The sequence below is a fragment of the Anser cygnoides genome, chromosome 1 (assembly GCF_040182565.1).
Source record: "Anser cygnoides isolate HZ-2024a breed goose chromosome 1, Taihu_goose_T2T_genome, whole genome shotgun sequence".
Lineage (NCBI taxonomy): Eukaryota > Metazoa > Chordata > Aves > Anseriformes > Anatidae > Anser > Anser cygnoides.
In genome coordinates this window covers 54,843,378-54,863,395 of record NC_089873.1, presented here as the reverse complement: position 1 = coordinate 54,863,395, position 20,018 = coordinate 54,843,378, and the positions used below count along the sequence as shown (strand labels likewise).

Genomic DNA, 20,018 nt, shown 5'->3' with positions numbered 1-20,018 from the left:
ACTTGCTTGTCCTTACTGGTCTGCATATGTGACATAACCTAAGCTATAGCATACGTGTTCTGCTTTGTGCGTAAGCTGTTTCCAGCTCTGGAGGAGCAGAATATAGGGAGTTTCCCTGTTACGGCTGTTTGAGGTTGTGGTGCAGTAGGACACCAGTTCTAAGAGCTGGGATCCTCATTCTCCTGTGTGACTGCTCTCAACTCTTTTCTGATTGGCACCCATTCAGAATAAAGGAGGAAGCTACATTGCTAAGGGGAGATATTTAATGTATTGGATATGCTGGAAGAAGAAATTGGGACAAAGCCTGCAAAGTTGTGTTTTATGGTTGAAAGTAAAGAGAGGAAATAAAGACTAGCACTGGCTGGAAAAGAAAACGAGAGCTTCGAGCCAAAGAAGGAAGTGGGAGATGAGGTGAGACAAAATTGAATGATCAGAAAAGGTTGTCAAAAGATCTTCCCTGTATGAGGAGGAGGTAGGACAGGTGAGAATCATGCAACCAAACAAAAAAAATTTAGAGCCTGGAATGAGAGACTGTCAGGAATGGGCATGTTCTTGTTAGAGTGTCTGGACTAGAAAAATTAACTTGAAGCAAAGAAGTCTGAGGCGGAATAAAAATTGCCAGGCTTGGGAGAGTGAGCACTCAGTTGTACTTTGCAGAGAATATTCCGTTCTTAACTTTGGAGAGGGAAGGTCAAGATGGGAATTGTGCCATTACTGCTGGTGAAAGCCATTGGCATAACGTCCCGTTCCTCTGCAATGCTGGCAAACACAGATGCAAATTAGCACTGTCATTATTCATAATACTGTCAATTCCATTGATAGGAGTCCGTGCAGCTGCTATGAAGGTTTCAGCTCAACTAAAGTCATGTGAGTGTCCATATGGTACTGCCTTGTGGAATATATTTCAGTTTGTTGTTGTTTGTAAATTATGACAGACTTTATATATAAACTAAAGGGGGTTGAGAAGTCATGTAGTCAAAAGTCTCCGCGAAGTTAATTTTCCCCATTGTATTACATGTTTCTTGATGATTTTCAATTGAAAGGAGGTGGGTTTTGCACAGGATCTGAAATATTCAAAGCCCAAAATGGGTAGTGTTGGTTTGTTTTTTCCCCATGGCATCATTATTGCTACTGTGTACCCAGTTATCCAATAAGTAATTAAGTTTAATTACTTACATGAGAGTGATTGGTGTGATCCCCATTTTGCATTTGGTGAATTGAAACATGATGATTTTGAGAAAATGTATTTTGATTTTGAAAACCCTGTCTGGGCAACTAGGGATTGGGGTTTTTGTGTTTACCTATCTTTGTGTAACTGCACAGGCCATATTAGCTCCATTGTGCAGTGGTATAGCTCCATCTGACCTAGTGTTGCACATTCAGAAACTTAAATAAATGTTACTGCCCACTTACTCAAAAATTTCTTACTTAATTTACCAGCATTGCATAGGAGTTCTCTGACAGAAGTAGGAATAAATTTATCTTTTTCTGTAACACCATTATTTTGTCTTTAGCTTGAAAGCTTCCTTTGCCTACTGTAGTTATTCGTGCCTCCTCACTCAACATATGGAGAAAATAAAGCAGGAGTTCTACCAACCACTCATCTTTGCACCACTGTCCAGATTCATGGTCAAGTATCTCAGACCTGAGAGCTGCCAAAGCAGAAAATACTCTATGGTCATGTGGTTAAAACCAGAATCACAGTGCTATATTTAAACACTGCGGCTGGAAATCAGTTAAAGCTTGTAGCCGTTTCTGTGTAAGTAGCGTGATTAAAGGATCAAGAAGTAGATTTTTGTGTGTGGACCAGGATGTCTCCTATGCAGTCCTGAGTTTTGATACACAAATGAATAAGCATTCAACAGCTACCTTTCCTGTGAAGTAGCTGAGTTGTTTTTTATGGTGAAGTTTAAGATAGCTCTTAAACTACAGTGAAATGCTGCTGTACTTATCTTCAGCAGGATAGAGTTCTCCTTGATAGATTAATTACATTTCAGATTTCTGCTGCATTCTTACGCCTGATTTCCACACCCAAAGCCCAGACAGTTGGATTAGTCAAGAGGAAGGTGATGGTGATGGAACTCCTCTTTAAAGATGAGTGCTTGGGGAAGAAGTACACAGAATGAGGAGTTGGAGTAGGAAGGAGAGTAGTTGGACAGTGGACAAGTTGAGGATTTGGCTTCTTGTTGGCTTGTCAGTAGAGGTTAAAATTATAAGTTTCCTGACAGCTGATACTAGAGAGTAACAGCAAGAGAAGAAACAATAGGAAACAAGAAAACATAGAGTCCTTAGTCTGAATTTATATGATGAATCATACAAAGATTTGGGTTGGAAGGGACCTTAAAAACCATCTGATTCCGACCCCCCTGCCATGGGTAGGGACACCTACCTTTAGACCAGGTTGCTCAAAACTCCATCCAACCTGGCCTTAAAATGGTTGTAGTTTTCTGCTAATGGTGTCTCTGTTTAAACACAACTGCTAATGAGTCATTTTAGTGACATTGGTGACACTGTTGACACCAGGAAATTCTTTCCTTCAGATACTGCTTAGTTGTTACTCATTAAAGTTGCTAGTTTCTATACTCTGTGAAAAGAGTTCAGTGTGATGGAAATGTTAAGGTTTGGAAGGAAGAGAGGAAATCATTCACAAACCTGAACCAGAGTCCTCAGCACCCTTTGTGTTTGCGTGTGTGTGTTCTTGGAGTCTTTCATTTACACTAGAAAATGACAGGTTGCCTTCTAAAGAAATCCAAATGCAGCTGTAGTTACTTAAAGGAAGAAGTCCTTTTGATTTTTTCTGTAAGGATTTGGTGTTGCTTTGAAATCATTGCAAAATATGACAGGCTACCACGCCACCAGATCTCTTGGATTTTGGGTTGCATACACAAGCTTTCACAGCTGTTAGAGTGCACTTTTTTGGACTTTTTGCGATTCAGACAATCTCAGCTAATCTTGCAGTGTCAAATCACCCATGTGGCATCGTGGACTTGCTTTTGAGCTTTCCTTTCTTCTCTGAAGGTTCTAAATCTATGCAAGATGGCTGGGGAGAGAGTGATGGGCCAGTGACAGGAACGCGTCACTCCAGCTGGGAAGAGGAGGAGGAGGGAGGAGTCTGGAACACAGCAGGCTCTCAGGGAAGCAGTTCCTCCCACAACTCAACAAGCTGGGGGCAAGGAGGAAAGAAAACACAAATGAAGGTAAAATACTTGAGTGATTCATAACTGCTGTGTTGTCTGAAGGCAGTATGACTGATGTGTTAGAGCATTTCTAATAGTTCTTCTTTTAAAAGGTATTGCAGAATTCAGCTGGAAAGGTACCTGTTACAGCAGCGTAAAGAATGTGAGGTTTCTGGATTTGTTTTAATGTGTTGCACCTGTTGTGACTAATAAATCTGCCAGTAGGTGTCAAATTCTTTCAGTATGTAGGCTGCATAGCCTAAACAAATCACTAAACGAAACTGAGCAATAAGTATCCCAAGGCTATTGCTCTTCTCTTGCTGACGCATCTTTCTGTTAGGCTGCTGCTCTTCTCCTGGCACAGCGTGCTGAACTTCGGATTCCACAGCCTCTTTGGCACGTGCACTCCTGCTTCTACTGACTGTTGGGTTTGGGTCTGACTTTTATGTTTATTACTGGTGACTTCTGGTCTCAAGCAGGAGCTTGGCTACAGGCTGGAATGAAATGCTTTCTAAGGCTTGTACGTGTTAAAGTTCTCTAGTACAGTGATGTTTGGTATTGTATTAATATTAGAAGACTGTGCTTTGTCTACTTCTGATCAGCTATGCAGGGCAGACTCAAAAGGTGAGTGCAGAGCAGTTTCCAAGGATGTGGAAATACTCTTGCGGCATGGTGTGGAGTTCTACTTTTGCAAAAATGATTCTCGTGAACTTTTTCTTCACTTAAAGGTCTTTTATTTTAACTACCAAACCAATTGTCCTTTTTTTAAAAATCAGTATCTTTTCTGAACTGTATTCAGTTTTGGTTTTGATCACCTGCAAATTGCAGTAAGGCCAGATTGAGAGCCAGGTCTGCACAGTGCCCATGTAATAGCAACCGTATTAAAGGGAAGAAGGCCAAGGAGAGACCTCTAAGTAATGAATTAAACAATCTACTGAAGTGTAGCAGGAGAGAAAAACGGCATTCACAAAGCTTTCCAGGTTCTAAAATGGAGCTGAAGGTGTTACAAGCATTCTACACAGCAAGCATTCATCTACTTCGGTATACCTAAAAATGAACAATTCCGTGGAGGAAGAAAGAAGTATTTTGTTAAACGTTTCCAACCATGCAAAAACTTAAAGTAATTTGTTAGGAGATCAATTTCTGCGACACTAAGATTTTCATTCAACACTTGTGCCTCCCAGGGATAAAACAATTTAAGAAATGGAAAAGATGCTTATTTTTTTTTCCTTTTATTTCTTTGTAGTGCTCATTAAAAGGAGGAAATAGCGATTCATGGATGAACCCTATATCCAAACAGTTTTCAAATATGGGCTTGCTAGTAAGTGAATTATTTCAAATATAAATTCCAACTTTTTTTCTTTTAAAAATGTGTTTTAAATAAGTGAAAAGATCAGTCATTTTACAGTGTGCAACTACATATGTATCTGCATTTATTTTGTAGACATGTTGTTCATAATACCTGTAATAGCTGGATATTCAGCACTTCCTTGCTAGTCAGAATGGTTTCTCAACAAGAAAAAAAACAACTAACTCTTTACTTTATGACAGCTGTAGTTCTACAATTGTAGTTTCCTTGCAAGTAATCGGTGGGCTTTTTTATAACATGCTGTTTAGAGCAGTCAAGGTAAGGGCCTCAGCTCATGACTGTATTGTCAGATATCTGTCATTTGTCCAAGGCTCTTCAGGTTTCTGAATCTCAGTCGCCTGTCAGAAAAGGAGAATTACAGCCCTGTGTCTAGGTTATGTTTATTTAAATACTGTGCAGCAAGGTCTTTTTTAGAACAAAAAGAGCCGAGTATTAAGTGGTACTTACGGATGGATTGGAAATGTGAATAAATAAATGGGATATCATAGAAAAGACATCTGCAAAGTAGTACCATAAAAATACTTGCATATAAAAATGTTTAACAATTTCTGACAGCGGTTTGTCAAACATTTTATAGAACATTGCACCAACTGTAATCCTGTGATGCAGGAACAGTATGTAATGCAGGCTAGCAAAAGATACTGTAGGGGTTTTGTGACAAGCCAAGGGCTGCACAGACTGTCACTGACATGGCTCGGATCAGTTTGTAAAGCCTGGTTCTGAGGCTCACATTCAGTCTGCTAGGCCATCAATGCTTCTGAAAGCTATGGGAACACACTGTCCTAGACTGCCAGCTAGAGAGTAACTTGGCAGCGCATTTCAAGATTTGATGACTTGACAGGTCACGAGGATGAGCTATCATTTTGGCCGCTCTTTCAGTATTTCATCCCCTGACCACTGGAACATGAGGACAGAGGTTCATTTCACAGAGCAGCTGTCTATCCATCTTTCTCTGTCTGTAGCATGTGTTCATGTGTCTGGTTTCATTTCAGTAAACTTGCAACACACAGGGTTGGAGGTTTGGGGTGAGGTGTGTCCAGGGTGATCTGAGGAATTTTTATATTCAATATTAATTTAGGATGGAACTATAATTAGCGCAAACCTGCTTTTCCTTAATTCCACCTTTAACCATCAAGGACTACTTCCTGAAAAATTCCTCAACATTTCACAGAAGTTGGAAATGAATCTTTTTTTTTCTTTCAGAGTCAAACTGAGGACATTCCAGGCAGTAAGATGGACTTGTCTGTAGGTGCGTATAATTTAATTTAAATGCATTTGAATATGAGATCGTGCATAGTATTTTTACGTAGTTTGTATGCTGTGCTTTGAAAGATTTGATCCTTACTTTTTAGTGCTCCTCATGAAAGAGGGACACAGTGATAGCATCTGGTATCTTGCTTGCAAGCTTTGAATAGTTGAACAGCTGATGCTGGAATGCAAGATGGGGATGTACACCTGTATAGAACACAGCTGCAGCTTGGGAAAGGGACATCCTATAGGACAGTTTTGATCCATGTAGTTCATATTTATTGTTACTGTTTCAAAAAAGTGAGAGTCCTCCTTTCCTTTATCTCTTGGCAGTAGGACATCCTGATTAGCATAGTTCTCTGGAGGTGATGCAAGGTAAAAGACTATCTGTTGCTGAGTCCTTCAGTTGCTTGCCTCAGGTTATTATGAGCTACTGCTCAGTAGAACCAGATTTTTCACTCTTGATAGCCTCACCACAAATACTGCACAGCTTAAGTGGGATGGGCTGTAGGGAAAACACTATCCTAAATAAGAGTAGCAATGCAATTTTCACGTTTAATACTCTCTGATACAACAAGAAAAGACTTTGTCTTGGACTGCCCCAAAAATCTGCCCTTAAAGAATACTAATGCTCTAACAAGATGTCATCTTTTCATCATCCCTTGCAATAGCTTAAGTCACAGCTAAGTTTTTTCCCATCTTAACCATACATGAAACCCATCTTAAGTCAGTCTTCCTATGGAAGTAAAATAGGAAGAGGAGTTCTGTGTTCTTTCTGAATATATTAGTTGTCTGATAATGAATAAGGCAGTAGCCCACCTGGTTTTAAAATAAAGTCTGTTCCAGCTACAACTTCTCCAGGCAGGCCAAGGAAAGTTCACAGATATTCATGGAAAGTTCAGGGAAAGCAAACCTGACAAATCTCACTTCCGAGGCTTTGCAGAATGAATACAAAGCCTGTTGGGCACTTGTTAACAGTGGCAATGTATTTATTGTGTTTACTGCACTACAGGTCTAGAAGTGTTAGCCTCTTCATCCATCCATTCAGAAACAATGATCTCTCACGGTATCAGCGTCAGCCCAGAGCAGCATAAAGCTTGTCAAATCAACTGTTTTGATACAGAGAGGTCTTGGTATTCTCCACTGAATAGAATTATTTTTTTTAAGGCAGGCTTTTTTTTATCTTTTGGAAGTTGTGTAGTTTGATAAGCTCTTGCAAACAGGGACACGGAGGGCCAGTCTAGCCACTTGAGCCACTCAAGATCTTCTGAGTGTACTTTCTGTGTAGTTGTGTAATCTGGACATTTTGACAGTTTCTTTGGCATTTCAAATGAGTATTTGTTAAGTTAGTGCAGGGAGGTGGGGATTCACAGTGCAGGTGTCCGGTTTGTTTGTGGTTTACTTCGTCTAAATAGAGTTGTGGAAGAATTGAAATTATTGCTAAGTAACTTTTACTCAATGAACAAACGAACATAGTTCAGTTCTGTGTGTGTGTGTAAGTGGCAATGGCAAGACATCTGGTCTGATGTCAACCCTCTTTGCACCAGTGCTGTCAACAGGTTTAATAATTCCTTGCCTGCAACTATTGTAGCATCATGTCTGCTAATGTAGCTGAGGTTTTCTGAGCCAAAAAAATTCTGTTATCTGGAACATCCTTTAATCTTGTTACCGAAGGTAGAGTTGCAATAATCAAGGCTTAAGTCTTAACATCAGCTCCAAATCTAGTATTCCGATGCAATCTGAACAGCAGTAATGTTTCTCAGCTTAAAAATTATTACAGTCTTAAAATGTATATTTTTCTGATGTATCATGCATTATAGAGGATTAAAGGGAAGTTCCTTTTTTCCACAAATTGCTTTCTTCCTCTGAACAGTGGAGGATCCCAGTAAGAGATGTTAAAACCTGCCTTTGTATAGTACAGCATAGTCCTGCGGAAAGTAGCAGATTTTTTTTCTCCCCACTTCAGCCTCATACAGCCTCTTCCATTCACGCAATGTTTGTATCATGCTTCTCTAAAGATCTTTTAGGTAGAGATAAGAATGTTCAGTTCTCATCTGACTTCAGCTGCTGCTGCTAAAGAACAGATCTAAGAATATACAAATGAAGAGGAAGGTAGCCTTGGCTTGTGCTGATCATAGCTCTCCTGGTTCTTTATCTCCAAATTAAACTTTTGGGTCTTTGGAAGTTCCTGCTCTCAGGGATCTTAAAGGCCATCAGACCTTGTGAGGAAAGGTAGCTGATGCTCAGCATATCCTGTGAAATCGCTGCAGAAAGGTTGCATGCGTTGTCTTGATGTGTCACATTTCTGTTCTTTAGGTTTAATGTGTCCATTAATGGGGTCATCCTTGATCCTTGGTACAGGAGTCTATTACAGTTTGTATTCCATTTCAAAGAGTAAGAATGTAACTGAGACCTTCCTACAGTTTTTGTTGTTACTTTCTTTTTTGCTTAGCAGTTTCTTTTTGCTTATGGCTCATGCCTTTGAAAAGTATAAGCTGTTTGCTCAGCCTTAATCTACTTCTAAACCTCAAAAGTTGGGCTTACTTATGAGGAAGGCTTGTTCTTCAACCAGTTTTCAGTCAGGATTACAATGTACCAGGCTTTACTAGCCAGGGAACTCCAACATTATATTTTCCAAGTCCGTGGATAAATGCACATTGATCTCTGTTAAATCTATGCTTGGAGACCATGCATATAAAAGAAAATTTTGGCTTTTGTATGCACAGAGCAACTTGGCTCTGATTATCATGCATCCTAAAATAGGTCCAGTTGTCATAGTAATTGCCATAGTAATTCTTACTATGTTGGTCTCAGTCTCCTTTTTGAAAAACGTGTTGCTTTGGTTGCAAGGTGCTAAACTGCCTAAGAGAAAAGAGGTGGATCAATAGAACGCCTTAGGCAGATCTTTTTCTCTCCTTTTTTATCAAATCCCTTCAACAGATAGCTTGTTGAACTTTAAAAATAGGATACAATTATCTACTGAAATCTCTCCCAGTATGTAAGTCCTGAGGCGTGAAGTTTGATAATATAGTAAGTAGTGTGTCACGACCACTTAAATGGAGAATGAAAAGATAAAATATTGACAGCCACCTTTGTCTTTTTTTCACGTATTAGCTACAATTTTTGCAGATGATAGAATTCTCGCATCATCCATAAGGACTGGGAAATTCATTTCCAATTTCTGTTGATTCAAATACAGTTCATGCAATTGTCTATTGTAAATACATTGCAAAGCCCTAACCAGATAGGGCACTTGGGTGCAACACCTCAATGTGTAAGCACATGTGCATGCTGAGTAATCTTGGATGATGTAACTTCATGGTAAAGATGTAAAACCAGTATCTTTAAAACATTTTAATTTTTTTGGTCAATCAGAAAACACATTTCAAATGGTTTTCTTTAGCATTACTTTTACCGCATTGGATGTACATATTTTTATCACATTGAGTCTCTTGTTGCAAAAGCAACATTATATGGAATTTGTATGGAATTCAGTCAGATACTTCCTTTAAGCTGTGTGCGTGTGGTGGGGGAAGATATACTTCACAGCTTTTTTCCTCACTAGGGTATGAATGTGGTCTTTCAAGCTCATTTCATTTTGGAGTTTTCGCCATGTTTCTTATAGCTGTTAATAGTTGGGAGAAAAAATCCAAGAAACAACGAAGTGTCTTCTCTTACGAAGATGATTGGACTTCTAACATGTACTGCAGTTCTACAGACAGAGGATTTAGGGTTTCATATTTATTCATACACAAGTGCTATTGCTTACTGCTGAGGATAAAACCTGAGCTTTTCAGATTTTAATGGTCATCTTGTACCATCTAAGGTAAAGTTGGTCTTCAGCCACCTGCATTATTTACAGCTTCTGTTAGCGAGTCCAAAAGACAGATTCTCACAATGGGTTTCAAGGTTGCATTAGAATTTTCTATGAGTGAGATAAATGAATGCTATCATCTCTTAGCAAGGCCCTGTTTATACTGAAGTTCAAGCAGCTGCCTCAGCACTAAGTGGCGTATCTGTGCTCGAAGCCTTTGAAGGCACTATTTAATGCCCTACGTATTATTTAACGAGCCGTGTTGCATGGCATCATCTAGTAATGTTCGAGGAGTTGATTGGGTCATCAGGATAACTGAAGAGACAAAAGCGTGTTTCTACTGCTAAGTCATCTTGAGTTGGCATTGACCCAGTTTCATATCAAACAGTGATGCAACTCTGTCTCCCTTTCATTTTCTTTTCAAGCAACCAATAAACAGCGCTGCCTGTCTAGAATTAAAGTACACAGCCTTTTTGGTAGTGCTTAGCTGGCATTGTGCATAGTGCTTAGATGTAGATATTGACAGGATTTAAGATGTACATGATATTTTGCGACTGCTTTTGCAGAGCCAGCTCTAGTGTTTTAGGATATATTAGAAAGGCATGAGCTCATCCAGGTCAGTATGAGTCCAGTTACAAGCCAAGATATGGAGGTGATATGTCAGTGTTTTTGTGATAGATGATGTTGAAGGCATCTGAGAAGATTGAAACTGGATCAACTTTCAAAGCTGTGCCAAAAAGAAAAATCCGTGTAATTAGTGGTTGAATTCATAGGTCTTCGTCAATGACATGCCTATAGATATTAACAGTTTGCAATTGGACATTAACAAGAAATACTGGCTTTGCAAGGTTTTTCTTCTTTTTTTTTTTTTGAGAAGGTAAGTGTTTTGAGAATCTCAGAGTGATTAGTTGTCTGCTGTATATTATAAAGACTTCAATGTTTTGTCAGTGGTAGGATATCATATCCATCACCAGCTTCCTTTGTTGGAAGATGCATAAGTTTTGGTTAAATGTGGTGACAGGTTTCTTCAACTGTTCTTGGAAAGGCCATCTGTGCTCCTAAACCCAATTATTTAAAATTAAAATACCAATAAAGCTTGTTTGTACCATGTTGCTCATATTTTAAAATCAAGATGTTTTCTATCTACTTCAACATAACACTGTTCATCTAAGTGCAAAATACGACAAATGGAATTGTTCCTTGGCAGCAGCTCAGAGTGTAAGGTAGAAAAATTCCTTCAGTCAGGACTTGGCTGATGACATGCTTCTAAAGAAAGTGTCTCGTCCACTGTGTATGGTGGTTTTGTCATTAATATCTCTTCCTGTTGCTTCACCAGATTACTCACTAAACAAAGGCAGGAGACTGAAGAGGTTGTTTGAAAAGTCTCTCTGTTACTGGTTGTAGAATTATTACATACAAACTGAGAGAGATTGGTTGTCTGGTGCAGGGAAGTTATGCTAGGCCAGATTATTGGTGTTCAAGAATGAAGTCCACATTACTGTAGGAAAATTATGATCAAATTCTTTATATCTCTACGTAAATTGTGAGAAATACTTCACATTAAATTCTTTAAAGTAAATTGGCTTGTTCCATCTTAAAAATGAACTTCCTGTTTTATTTTTTCTGCATCTTTTAATAGGAACTGTGTGCTTTGCTAAGTGGTAAGACAAATGGAATTTTTACAAGACGTATATATACACAACAAATCTGATCGTAAAGATGTTTTCTTCGTCTGTGAACCTGCTGTCATGAAAGACAGCAGAGATTGTCACTAATTTTGTCGCCTTTACTCTTTTTTCTACAGGTGGTCTCCCAGATAAGAAGTTTGAGGTAGATAAACGAGCCATGAATCTCGGGGATTTTAATGACATAATGAGAAAGGATCGATCTGGGTTCCGTCCACCTAATTCCAAAGACATGGGAACTACAGATAGTGGGCCTTATTTTGAGAAGGTGAGAGAAATATCTTTAGATAAATTAAATTCAGCCTCTGTTTTTGAGGTCCCAGTTTTTGTCCTATTCCTCTGGAAGTGCTAAAAATTCAACAACCTTGGATGAACTCAACAATAAAAGGTGTGAGGGAGTTATGTTTGTAGAATGAATGTGTTTATAAAACAGGTGTCAGGTATGCGTAGGCAAACTAGATTATCTGATTAGAATAATGCTTTTTATTCTAGAACAGACTTCTCTTTACACGGAGAGAAAGAAATTATTTTGTTTTTCTTGGAAAGGTGAATGACTGGTAGTAATGAAATTCATTACAGGTTTCATCACAGTGATTCTTATGGCTACTGATTACAATATGTACTGTAAAAAAAAAGTTTAGATCAAAGTAAACATAAGTAATCACAGTCTTCCAAATTTTTTCCTGCTTTCATGTCTGTGATTTATTGGAAACACCCTTTCTAAATTCTGTAACCCCTTTTGCTGTATGTCCATGTACTGTGAGCTTCTGTATGACATCTGTTTCTCTGTGACATCTGTTGTATGTTATGGTAGCATTTCTTTCATATTCTTGTCTATTTTAGGTAGAAGCTTTCAATGTTGTTATCAAATATTAATTGCTTCACATTATGAATTGGAAAGTGTCCAATAGATTCAAAATGTTATTTTTTTTAAAATACAGTTTATCACATGTAAAATGGAAAAGGTTTAAAAATTCTGTAGGTGTGTTGGTGTCTGAATTTTTTTAAAAAAACTCCTCCATTTTGGTATAACAGGCCAAAAACAGTTTAGTCAACTCCCTCTGGTGGCCCATTTAATAAATACCACGAGTAGAGCTAATGCTTTCTGAACATAGATTGTGTTTGCAGGTGTGTGGTAACATTAGGAATTAATTCAAGATTTATTTCTGTAGTGGTAATAGCCACTGTCGGAAGTGAACCTTCTTACTCAAAATATATTTTTAAAAAGAAAAAGGATTTTTTAGGGATTTATTTAGCATTTCCTTGGACCAAAATCTGAATTGTCAAATGATCGTTTGAGTTGGAAGTTGTGTCCTTGTAATTGCTATTACAAATTAACTTTGCTTCTTCCTAGTCACTCACCGTCCCTCTTTCTCTCCTCTTGCGTTCTGTTGCTTCACTAACCAACTCCTGCTGTTGGCTAACTGCTGCTTCAGCTGACTTTGCCTTTCTCCAATCAAGATGGGTGCCTTGGGGATGAGGCTCCCTGCTCTCCCTTCTCCCCTTCTCCCAGCTACAAGCTGTCTCCCTCTGGTTCCACACTATCCAACGTCGGCCTTGGGGCAATCGGCTCAGGGCTCAGTCCCCAAAACTTCGCTGCTAGACAAGTAAGCAGGCCACCTTATAAGATGCATTGTTATATGGCTGCAACCTGGGCTTAATCCCGGTTAGTTGGTTGCTTGCATTTCTTTTCCTGCCAAATAAATACAGCTAATGGAAATTTCAGCTATACCCAGACATTGAGAATCGATCCACCTTGATTGCTGTCATCAAAATGTATTCCTTCTGGTTTTGTTGGCCTCTTACTTCCTGAAGCACGGTGCAGCAGCAGACAGATTTGCTTTTCGGAAGTCATGAAGTTAATGGAGAGCTATCTATTTTAATTGATGTTTTAAAATCTAGTTAGAGGCTGGTGGTTTGCCCCACCATCCCCCAACACTGAATTTTTTCCAGACTCCACCCAGTGACCTCGTATGCAGGAATGTGCCTTGAAAAATTTGCAGTCATTTTGCGTTGTGCCTGTTCCCTACTCCCCTCCCCACAGGCCATGGAAAGGATTGATTTAGCAGCCTTTAGAAATGGTTGAAGTGGTGATGCTCTCGTTCTGTATATGGAGGAATGGCGGGGAAGAAAAGAAGTAGTTAACTGTAGTTGAGAATAATTCCTGGCTATTAATTATGTTTTGCATTATACTAGGAGAAAACACTGCAGGAATGCTAGGAAATGAAAGGACAGAACCAAAGTATTACAACTGGAGTAGCTTATGTAGGCACATGCTTGACATGATGACGTTTCTTTGTGTTGTCTCTCTGTTTCTATGTGACACAATAAGTGTTGAACATCAGATTAAGTCCAAAATTTGTAGGCAAGTTCCCGAATTCAGTGTACAGAACTCCACAGAGCTTTAGAGAAGGCTGAAAGTGTAGCAGCAGCATCAGACCTCTCAAAAACTTTAATACGTAGTTGAATCCAGTAAGTCCTTTCTGAATCCTTATGTCTGTTAGACAAAAAATGCGTATATATCCTATCCTCTTACATGCTTAATGACACCCTGAGCTGCTTCTGAAAGGTGAGCTCTATAAAGGCAATAAGATGTGATGGAGGTGAATGAGCAATCCATAATGCTGCCAGTGCAGAAGCAGAATGAGAGAATTGTGTTTGAGCAAAAAGATAGTGAAGGATGCCCAGTATTATGGTGGAAGGGAGGCAAATTGTATGATATTCTGGCATATAAGGGAAGGAAGGATTTTGGAGAAGACATGGAAGATCTCAAATATAAAGAAAGACGAATTATGTTGGGAGCAGTGATGCTGGCATAGAGAAGGAGAAGATAATGGTGGCTGAGGGCTGGAAAATGTGCAGTTTAGAAGCCCTGGTATGTGGCAGAAGCAGGTATGGATCGAAGAGGTCTTGGTATACGGGGGCAGATGGGAAATGCTGAAGGTCTTGAAAAGGAAAGGACAGGATCATGGCATGTGAGGAACTTTTGGAGTATCAGGGAGAAATACATTGGCTTCAGCTTTTAAAAGCAACAGCATGCAACTGTAAGCATAGGAGACTGTCCATTACATCTCCTGTCCATCTTTGTCAAAAGATGTTAGAAAAAGGCAGTCTGCTCAGAGGCTAAAATAATGGAACACAACTATGAATTTTCTTCAATCTTTTTTTGTGACGTAGGGTTTATTATTACAGAAGAAAACAGTAAATAGTTCTCATTAAAAAAAATAATCAAAAGAAACAGCAAGCATTCCTACTCAGGAAAAAAAACGACTAGAAGGAAAAACAAAAACTTTTTTTCACATTTGAAAATTTACAAAAAAAGGAAAATAAAAATCCCAATCCAGAATCCTGAAGTTTTCACATTGAAGGAAAATTTTAATGGAAGTTTTGAATTCTAATTTGTTAGTGAAAGGCCTGCAGAGGAAGTAATAGACTTAGGAGTGATGCCTTGACAACCTAGTCTGACAAAGTACCTGACTTTTTTAAAACAATGGCCAAAAATTCTTGTTGACGCAGTCTTACCATACTTTTAAGCTAGTGGAATGTTTTTTTTAGCGTGTTGTTTGTACTCACAGTTTCCATTTCCCAACATGTAAAATGCAAAACAGCAAACATAAGCTTTGTCATGTGCTTTGAAATACACGCATAAACATGACTTCTCAGCGTAGAGGAGAAGGAGCCTGCATCGTGAAAATGTAGTACAGCAGTCTTAATGCAGGTGAAATGTTACTGATTGAGGGCAAACATCTCAGTAATTCAAAGGATACTCTGTTTAAGTCAGTACTTGCCTCATTATTTATACATAGTTAATAGCATAGAAATCCATTATCCTGAAGAATTCCTCTTCTCACTACTGCTTTAATTTTATAGGGTGGCAATCATGGTTTGTTTGGAAACAGCACAGCACAATCGAGGGGCATGCACACACCAGTGCAGCCACTAAATCCTTCCCCCAATATCCGGGCGCAAGTGCCTCCCCAATTTCTTTCTCCCCAGGTAAGGAATTTATAGTAACTGGTTACTTGTAAAGAAAAGAAAAGGAGGAAAAAAAAAAAAAAGAGCTACAGCCTCCAGAGCACATCATTGAGGAGACTTATACGTATGTCTTAGTCTTGACTTGATGTTAAGAAATAAACAGTATAGATAAAAAAAAAAAGTCTTAAGGACTTTCAACCGTGAATTTTAAATTCATCTAGAGATCGAATTTTGCAGAAGGATTAGCCTTCTTTCTCTCATTCCAAGGCAGTTGTAAATGCTCACTTCCAGTATTCTTAAATCTGAGTGGATTCAGAAATCCTGTCTTACATAGGCATTTGCAAAGTATTTAAAAATAAAATACTCATGTGAAAGCTGAAAGTTACTCTGAAGTGAGACAGTTGGCTTAATTTTTTTTCAAGCAGTTTTGTCCTGTGCTTCGTGTCCCCCTGAATAAGAGGCCTGATGAAGGGCTACATGTTGCATTTACTTTGCAGAACTCTTTTAAGACCTCAGGCTCTCCAAATGCCCAAGTTTTGCCTTTTGCTTTGCACTTGGTGAAGACTTTTGGAGATTCTCTTGAATACTCTACTTGTGTAACTCTCAAACACAGAGGGAGAAACGGGGGGATTCTTCTCCACCTACTCCTGTCTTTTACTATAGCTTATCCAGCATACACAGAGATTAACTCTTTCTGTGAGGCACTGTTTCCTTGCTACAGTGACTGCCTGAATGCCTTTCTTTTCCCTTGTCGAGCAGTACATTTTTAATGTGATAATGCAGTACTTTGATTACTGGTTAGCTGTGTATATATCAGGATTTTAATCTAGTGCAGTCTCTAGCAACTGATTGGTTTGGGGAGGAACCTTTGTGTGTGTGTGTGTCTGCATCTGCACATGTAATATTGTATATTGTCAATCAAGTGAAAAATTCACTCTGCTCAAGCCACAGATTGTATACGTTTAAATGTGATGTGTTAAGAAATCTGTAATGTCTTTCCCAGAACACCACTTAATATTGGTGTCATACCTATTCCTTTATACAAATATTCCCACTTTATCATCTTTTCTCATAGCAGTGCATTTCTTGAGGATATGTAATTGATTTTCGTGCAGGTTTCGGCCTCCATGCTCAAGCAGTTCCCCAACAGTGGCTTGAATCCAGGTCTTTTCAATATGGGGCCCCAGCTTTCTCCGCAACAGATTGCCATGCTGAGCCAGCTTCCACAGATTCCTCAGTTTCAATTAGTAAGTAACTAGTAATCTTGTGAGACAGGCGGTTTAGAAATTGTCTGCTGCTTTCTTTTTACGTTTGTTCTAATTCTGTTTTCTTCTAATGATCTTGTGTTATTTTTTTGTACAAATATTCCCTGCTTGTTATACATGAAAATAGTCCTGTTAGGGGCCAGCGGGTAATCCAGACAGGCTTGTGTAATTACTGTGAATGTTGCAGTGGGATGGTAATGATTCTCAGCAATGTCTTTGTATTATAGAAAGAAGTTGTTTGTTGATTTTCTTCAGACTCACAGTCTCAGCAATGGTAATACAGAATGTACTAGTAATGCTGTTGCAGGACATGAAGTTAGAAACAATTAACGGATGTAGTATTCTTCTAAAGCTTTCATTGTTAATTTTATTTCATTGTGAGGAATGAGAAACGGTTCACCTTTATGTACATTCTGAGTAAAGCATTTGCTATTGATCAGCTCCTGGCAATTATATTTCGCTTGAAGAACCCTAAATTTCCACCCGTCCCCCCCACTTCTCTTGTAGGCATGTCAGCTCCTCCTTCAGCAGCAGCAGCAGCAGCAGCAGCAGCTGTTACAGAGCCAGAGGAAGTTATCTCAAGCTGTGCGACAACAGCAGGAGCAACAGGTGGGGCACTGCTTCTGTCAATCACGTGAAGCATAAAGCGTGCTAGCACTGGACGTGTCAGAGAGCATGGTCCTTTGAATCTCTTTCAAGTTGTTGCTTCAGTATCATCCTCGGTTTTTTGCTTTCATTTGCAGATTGCTCGTATGGTGAGTGCCCTCCAGCAGCAGCAGCAGAGACAGCCTGGTATGAAGCATTCACCATCCCACCCTGTTGGGCCTAAGCCGCATATAGACAGCATGGTACCCAATCCCTTGAATGTGGGTCTCTCAGATTTACAGACCAAAGGGCAAATACCTGGATACGGTTCAGGTAAGTGCTCCCATGGAATGGGTAATTAATGTATAAGTGCTAGAGCAAAGGTTACAAGAAATGTCAGCTCTTGATAAAATTGCGTTATTGTTCATTTATAAGAGAAGAATACAAACTTAACGTCAAAGTGTATCTTAGTGGCATGCTGACTTAACAAACCTATCTTGAAAGTTCCTTTCAAATATTACATTTGCTGTGCTTGAATTTTGAATTTATGATTGCAGTGCCTCCTGATTTAAGGCTGTTTAAACCAAAAAGAGCGACTGATAATGGTTTTTGTTTGTTTCACAGGCTTCGGCTCAAGTGGCATGGATTATGGCATGGTGGGAGGGAAAGAAGCTGGAACAGAATCCCGCTTTAAACAGTGGACTATGATGGAAGGGCTGCCCTCTGTGGCTTCTCAAGATGCCAATATGCACAAAAATGGTGAGAGGGGGTTGGCTATTTTGAGAGTACTGTCGAACTATCATCTACCAGAGGTGAAGTAGCTCAGGTGAAACTTCTTAAAGGTAGTTAACATCTTGCCTTCTCCAGTATTCATCTTAACTATTTTTGGTTTTAGTATTCCATATTCTCATAAAGACCCCAACCTTTCCTGAGTGTAAATGTATCTTTTTAATGCTTCAGGTGCAATAGTGCCCCCTGGAAAGGCTCGCGGAGGATCGCCCTACAACCAGTTTGACATAATTCAGGGCGACCCACTAGGTGGCCATGCAGGCCCTGCTGGTGATAGTTGGTTACCTGCCAAATCTCCACCGACGAACAAGATCGGAAGTAAATCCAGCAACGCCAGCTGGCCTCCAGGTATTACATGAGGGCAGGGGCTATGTCCCAGCTTTACGGTTGATGTGCTGGGACCTCTCTTCATCTTACATAAATAACCGCTATAAGGAAAATGTTTGGTGTTATCGTATTTTTTAAAAACATAAATGTTGAATTTCCAGTAAAAAATGGCAGAGCTAAATAGGAACTAAATGACGAATTGCCTGAATAGTGTCTCTTCTGTAGTTTTGTGACTTTACAATTCAGGAAATTTTCATGAGAACACCTGTCCGTAAAATACATAATAACAGCTCCCTCCTTGTACTCACTCCTTTCTTGTGTTGTGTTAGGATGAAAAAAAAGGGTTTAAAAATTGGATTGGCGTGGAATCAGAAAGCAAAATACATAAAAGCTACCTTCTTGTGATGATGGGAACAGAATTTTCCTGTCCTGACCTTTTTTAATTCGAGGGTGCTTGAACTTTTCCTCTCAGGAATGGTTTATAAATATGATCCACTGTGGAGCACAAGGCTTCTTTTGCCAGCAGTCTTGGTACAAAATGTGTGTGCTGTGCTGTTTGTGGTTCATATTTGCTTGTGCTGCGTAAAGGATAGGAGTATTACCATATTTCAATAGTTTCAACAATCTTGTGGCTTTAGTAGAAGTTGCTTTCTTTTTGGGTTACAGTCAGCAGTAGCATATTCTTAAAGTCATCTAGAGTTTCACTGGCAGAAATTTCTGTCCACAAGAAAGCTCAAGAATATCTAGGAAAAATATGTATGTATGTAAACAAGCACATAATCTTCTGTAAAACAGTCGCTAAACCTAGACTGATGTCCTTGAAGTTGCATGGATTAATCATCAGTGTTGTTCAGCAAATAGCAGATGCTTTGATTTTCTCTGCCTGGAATACTTTTATATTCCAGGAAAACATTCCTTGCTGCAAATTATTTGCTGTGTACCCACTCAAGCACAAAGAAATAAAGGTGCAGGTACATTTCATGGGTAAACCAGTAGTACAGACCTTGCATCAGCAAGCCTGGGAGTCTGTGCTACAGATAGACAACAGCAGGAAACCTACACAAAGCAATTAAAGCTTTTACTGTGAGAAATCATAGTGTCTAGCTGCGGCAAGAAAAATGTTTTCTGATGAGGTAGAAGAGATTTGAAGAATTGGCTATCTCAATAAAGTCTGCGCACCCACAATGTTTCATACCACTGAAAACTTTCAGAAATAGTTCAGTTATACACTCCAGGAAAACTGGCCCAGGTACATCTGTTATGGCTTTCCTAATAATCCTGTGTTTCAACTTCTGGGGAGGACCTTTCAGGTATCACGGGAGAAATGTACTTCATGTTTTCTTCACTACCTTGAAATATAAGAGTATTCCTGTAGGGACAGTTGGTGGGTGTGCATAAGAATAAGTGTAATTCCCAAAGGACAGTTTGGGAATCTGTCAATATGCTGAAGTTCAAATAAAATTCTTCTAGCAGCCTATCACAAAATATTCTGTATAGAACTTACATGAGAAATGTAGTCATTTGCATAACTACAGTTGAAGTATTGGCATGAGTACCTCATGCCAGAAAGCTGTAGAGCTCTGAAACTGGCTAACTGTTCCAGACCAACTTTTAAAGAGTTTGCTTAACTTAATTTTCAGTCTTGCAGTTTTCAGAATTCTTTACAAAGGCAAGACTCAGATTTATCTCTTGCCTTGTCTTCAGCCATGCCGGGTCCTAACCTGTGTTCATGGATATTTTATTTTGGAACAGAGGCATTGAGTGTGACTCATTTGTGACTAGACC

The 20,018-nt window shown here is 39.2% G+C and overlaps 1 protein-coding gene across 29 annotated transcripts in view; it reads left to right on the top strand.

The window, feature by feature from the left end:
* Positions 1-20,018, top strand: part of TNRC6B (trinucleotide repeat containing adaptor 6B) — a 145,293-nt gene that overhangs the window by 104,309 nt on the left and 20,966 nt on the right. For 18 of the 29 annotated variants that reach the window (XM_066995966.1, XM_066995932.1, XM_066995949.1 and 15 more), the window contains 12 exons: positions 823-867; positions 3,019-3,197; positions 4,423-4,497; positions 5,749-5,794; positions 11,412-11,560; positions 12,729-12,899; positions 15,163-15,288; positions 16,383-16,514; positions 17,040-17,141; positions 17,276-17,450; positions 17,742-17,876; positions 18,078-18,254. In XM_066995966.1, coding sequence (XP_066852067.1) covers positions 823-867; positions 3,019-3,197; positions 4,423-4,497; positions 5,749-5,794; positions 11,412-11,560; positions 12,729-12,899; positions 15,163-15,288; positions 16,383-16,514; positions 17,040-17,141; positions 17,276-17,450; positions 17,742-17,876; positions 18,078-18,254 — 1,512 coding nt within the window. The remainder of the gene's footprint in view (positions 1-822; positions 868-3,018; positions 3,198-4,422; positions 4,498-5,748; positions 5,795-11,411; positions 11,561-12,728; positions 12,900-15,162; positions 15,289-16,382; positions 16,515-17,039; positions 17,142-17,275; positions 17,451-17,741; positions 17,877-18,077; positions 18,255-20,018) is intronic. The other 11 variants (XM_066995960.1, XM_066995952.1, XM_066995936.1 and 8 more) reach the window with 4 other exon arrangements.